At 43.4% G+C, this 5,119-nt stretch overlaps 1 protein-coding gene across 1 annotated transcript; it reads right to left on the bottom strand.

Annotated features, from left to right (window-relative positions):
• Positions 1-316: 316 nt before the first annotated feature.
• On the bottom strand, positions 317-1,267 carry LOC118663335 (olfactory receptor 2AG2). Its single transcript, XM_036322816.1, has one exon. It carries the CDS (start codon positions 1,265-1,267, stop codon positions 317-319), a length of 951 nt encoding a protein of 316 aa, XP_036178709.1.
• Positions 1,268-5,119: the final 3,852 nt, after the last annotated feature.

Raw genomic sequence — 5,119 nt, 5'->3', positions numbered from 1 at the left:
GAATTGAAAACATAGTTCCCTGTCATAACCATGGTAATTATGCCAGAAAAAAAGTTCTACTACAGAGGGAGTCTAGGATATCCATTCCATGCTTTTCTTCTTTTATTCCTTGTACAACATGGGCTTCCAAGGTCAGGGTACATATCCCATCTGAGTGCAGTTTAAGTATCTATACTGACCAGCTACACAGTAGAATGGAAATGAAAAATATTTTAAATATTTGTATCATCTCACACAGAGTATCATATAAAGACTAGCTGTGTATAAAATTGTGATTTAGAGAAGGAAAGTTAGAGAGACAAGCCATGATCCCTCCCTAGAAGGTGGGATGTGTCTGCAGCATATATTTTCCCATGACCCTTCTCAAGGCCCCCATGACCTCCTTATTCCTCAGGCTGTAGATGAGGGGGTTCAGGGCTGGAGTGACAATTGTGTAGAAAACGGAGATGATGTTGTCCTGCTTGGGACTGTGCAGGGAACTGGGCAAGACATACATGAACGTGGCAGCTCCATAGAACATCCCGACCACAGTCAGGTGGGAAGAACAGGTGACCAGGGCTTTCTGCCTCCCCTCATTTGAGGGCATGTGGAGCACAGTAAATAGGATTAGTGTGTAGGAGGCAACAATGACAGAAAGAGGGAGCAAAAGGAAAGTCACACCTGTCACATACACCATGAGCTCATATATGGAGGTATCTGCACAGGCCAACTTCAGCAGAGGAGGGATCTCACAAAGCAGATGACTTATTTTCCGGGACATGCAGAAGGGGAAGTGCATGGTATACAAGGTATGCCCTAGAGCATTCAGGGATGCAAGGATCCAGGATGTGGCTACCATGAGCCAGCAGACCCTTGTACTCATGAGGACCATGTAGTTCAGAGGATGACAAATGGCCACATACCTGTCATAGGCCATGAAGGCCAGTAGGAGGTCCTCTGCACCACCCAGAGTCAGTGCCAGAAACATCTGAAGGGCACAGCCCCCAAAGGAGATGGTGTTTTCACTGCGAAGGAAATCCACTAGGGCCTTGGGAGTGACAACAGACGTGAAGAGGAGGTCCATGAGTGAGAGCTGCCCAAGCAGGAGGTACATGGGCACGTGGAGCCGGGTGTCCATTGTGATGACCAGGAGCAGCAGGCCATTGCTGGTCAGCGCCAACATGTACAGAATTGTGATGATGGCACAGAGCAGCTCAGGAGACTCACTGTCCTTCAGAATCCCCATCAATATGAAGCCACTTTCCAGGGTGGAGTTCCCATGCTCCATTCTCTTCAGTTGCCTAGAACCAAATGGATTCTCAGTGAAACCCTTTCTCAGGGAGTTCACCCTCCTTATCTATTGTCTTCTGTCACTATGGGGTGGCCAACAGGAATCCCATGAGATGGTACCTGTTCCTCTTTGTACCTATGTTTGCTTTATGACTTCTGACTTTTTGAATCTTATTGTTATGGTAAAACATGTTGCTAATAGCTAATCATTAAGAATTCCCTTTAAATAAGATATCCAAAAACATGAGCTCAGACAAGCATTCTTTGTAGATAGATAAAAATATATCTGTCTTCATAATAAAGAAATACAGTGGGCATTGGTTTAAAATCTAGCTGGTTTTCTGCTTAAAATATACTTGGATTCCAATTCAGTGTTGAAGTTTTCTTATAATAAAGCTCTATGACATCTTCTCCTCACACGTGACATCTACCTTGCAGATGTGACATCTGCCTTCACTTTCCAGTCTCACTGTCATTGACAGCTTCCTGAACAGGGGCCTCTCATTTCTTGGAAAACTTGCTCTCTTGTGTTCTTGAACTGTGCTCACATCTTCGGTGAGCACACTGCTACCCTTCTGGAGGGAAAAAGAAATCAGGTTGGTATAGATCTTGGAAGGAAATCTGCAGAAAAAGTACAAAAGGTGTTTGCTTCTTTGCAGATAGTAACAAGATATTTCCTCAGGACGAATCAAGCGAAAATGTAATAGATGCTATTTGCAAAGGTGTGGCAAGGTGTTTGTGTTTAGGGCATCTGATAGAAGAGGAGAGCGATAAAACAGGAGACTTTATAGAGAAGGCCCCAAACCTTACCATCACCTGAGAGTAAAAGCAAGACACTGATCAGGAAAATCAGATTCCTCTGTCTTACAAATCTGACGAAATGATGAAGGATGCTGGTCCTGCTGTACCCTGAACCATATGATAGTACTCGTGGGAGGGGTTAAGGGGGAGAGAAAATGGAGTGAGTGGGTCTGTGGGATAGTGTTCACTTAGCTTGCTCTTTATGACTATAGATCCTTCACAGTTGGATGAAGGACTTAGGAGTCACTCTAAAAGAGAAGAGAAGAATTCATGACCAAATTCTTCATTTATTCTTGTATCATCTGCTTTTAATCTTCTTATCTTCTATTATGTCATCATCCTGATCATCTTAGAGTTGGGACCTTTTTAAGGGATAGGATGATAAAATCCTGAAATAAGAAGCCTCATCTGATGTACCTCTTTTTATCCATTCCAAAAATATTTACAAAGGACCTATAATGTATCAGGCACTATAACTGTGAAAAACAGTTATTTAAGCACCAACACACATCCACTGGTGATGATTAATATGTGAAGGAAAAGAAAACATACTCTGAGTCCATGTAAGTGAGGTTTCAGGAACAGATTCTCTGAGGAAGTGACATATAAACTACAGGCTGAGGCTGAATAGGAGATTGTTAAGAAAGAAAGGGTCAGGGTGTAATAGAGAAAGGGAATAACATTGTAAAGGCCAGGACACTGAATCATAATTCAAGAATATCCCGCCTGCCCTTTTGCTACAATAAAATCTGGGCAAGAAGCAAGCCAGAAAAACACCCTCTATAAAACTGTCCTTTCATTCCTTGGGGTCTGAGATCTTTCCTTTGCATCACAAAGCCCAAACGGTAGGTTTAACCTAAGAAATATTGGTTGGACTACCTTCTTTGCCTATTGACATCAACAAAAAGACAAATTCAAAGATAAGTGCTAGCACCGTTCTCAGTAAATATTTGCCTTGAAATACTTTTGCTTTTGCTTAATTAAAAAGATAAATGGATAGAGTAATAAAGGGAAGAAAATAATTAGGTGGGCACATTTATCCTGATTTCTGCACCTGGAGTGTAGACAGAGTTTTAAAGAGCAGAAAAAAAGGGCTTAGGTGGCGTGGTGATCCTTAGGACTCTGGGTTCTACCTTTCTGCCTTCCTCCCCTTGAATCTGATTTTTAGGAACACCTAAAAATAAAGGCCAGAGGACACACACTGGGTCTACAGAGGAAGAGCTCCCTGGAAAATTGCTGGTGGTGGGAACCTCAGAAAGTCAGCAGAGACTAAGGTTAACAGATGGGGTACTGTTATACTTCATAGGAAGTGGTCAGACCCAGCCAATTAACAAGACGGAGCTAAGAATTGGTAAGCATATTTTTATGTTATTTTTTCTGTATCATTGCTCAGTATGTTTTTAAAACTTTATTATTTTAATTGGCTTTTTTCTTTCTGTGACTTTGGACTTTAGTGTCACACAGACATATGGGGAAGAGGCACTTTAACTGATTCTAAATGATATTTTTTTTTAGGGCACTATTAGAGGCCAGGATAATTCAGGTCCAAAGGTAAGTACTGAGACTTTACCAGGACACATAGGAACCCAGGTCTGGTCAGTAATAAAGGGAGTAATAGAGTAATAAAGGGAAGAAAATAATTAGGTGGGCACATTTATCCTGATTTCTGCACCTGGAGTGTAGACAGAGTTTTAAAGAGCAGAAAAAAAGGGCTTAGGTGGCGTGGTGATCCTTAGGACTCTGGGTTCTACCTTTCTGCCTTCCTCCCCTTGAATCTGATTTTTAGGAACACCTAAAAATAAAGGCCAGAGGACACACACTGGGTCTACAGAGGAAGAGCTCCCTGGAAAATTGCTGGTGGTGGGAACCTCAGAAAGTCAGCAGAGACTAAGGTTAACAGATGGGGTACTGTTATACTTCATAGGAAGTGGTCAGACCCAGCCAATTAACAAGACGGAGCTAAGAATTGGTAAGCATTGGATTGTGGATGGATTGTGGATGTACCCACATGGACAGGGTGCCTAGAGTGTAGAAGGGAGTGGGTGAGCTATACATCCTGAGGGTCTAGAAAGTCTGAGAAGCAAAGCAGTGAGGTTTCACGACTTCCAGGCTCCACATAATTTCATTGGAACAGAGACAGAGTCCTTACCTGAGAGGAGCAAGGGCTCAGCTGCCAGACCACACCTACTGCCCTGTGATTTACTTGAGGGATGAAGATGTTTTATAAAAGTCAGAGAAAGAGGAGGTGGTTCTTCTGGCAGAGTGGAGTGTAGGTGAGCCTATGGCTGTGTCTGAGATCAGAGGTCAGCAATTCCTTTAGTTACTGGTATGGCACATTCTCCCGCAGGGTAGAGATGGATGCAGACAGGAAGCTGAAAACCTAGAGCAGCTTCCTGGGGAAGCCAGGAGTGGAATCGCTGCAGACTTATCTCATCTACTCTCTCTGTGTGAAAGCCTCACAGCCTTGGCGTGGTTCTGGCTGAGTTCTGACTCGAGGTTCTCAGATTTCCATGTGTTCCCATTCTGGTGGGGTCCAGATCGAAGATGAACACAGCAGAGATTTGGTAAAAAGGGCACAAGGAGGAGCTGCCCAAAGGAGGCCCTCTGGTGCCCAGTTTCACTGTCCCTCGGGCAACAGTGAGCTAGGACCCTGTCTTGGGGGAGCTATTTGGTCTCATCCCCTCAGCGGACATAACCTTCCCTGGAAATGCTGCTCTAGGAAACAAGATTTTAATGAATTCCCTGGGCAAGTCTCCTGGCCTCCCATGCCTGCAAACTTCACCCATTAAATGAACTCTGAGGCCTGAGGGCTTGTTTTATCCCATATGAATTTGCTAAGGCTATTTCTAAAACCCTAACTTTATATTGTTAACGCAAAAAAAAACATTGAAACCTGTAAAGAATTTTTGTGAGTTTATTTGAGCCAAACTGTCGACATATGCCGGGAAGCAGAACCTCAACGAATTGAGATAGTGCTCCGGAGAATGGCAGGGTTACATCCGTATTTATACATTTGCAATCAAAGGAGGAACATAGGTGGGTTACATGA

Source organism: Myotis myotis, unplaced genomic scaffold, assembly GCF_014108235.1.
Source record: "Myotis myotis isolate mMyoMyo1 unplaced genomic scaffold, mMyoMyo1.p scaffold_m19_p_10, whole genome shotgun sequence".
In the NCBI taxonomy this organism is placed as follows: domain Eukaryota; kingdom Metazoa; phylum Chordata; class Mammalia; order Chiroptera; family Vespertilionidae; genus Myotis; species Myotis myotis.
This window is presented reverse-complemented; position numbering and strand designations above follow the sequence as displayed.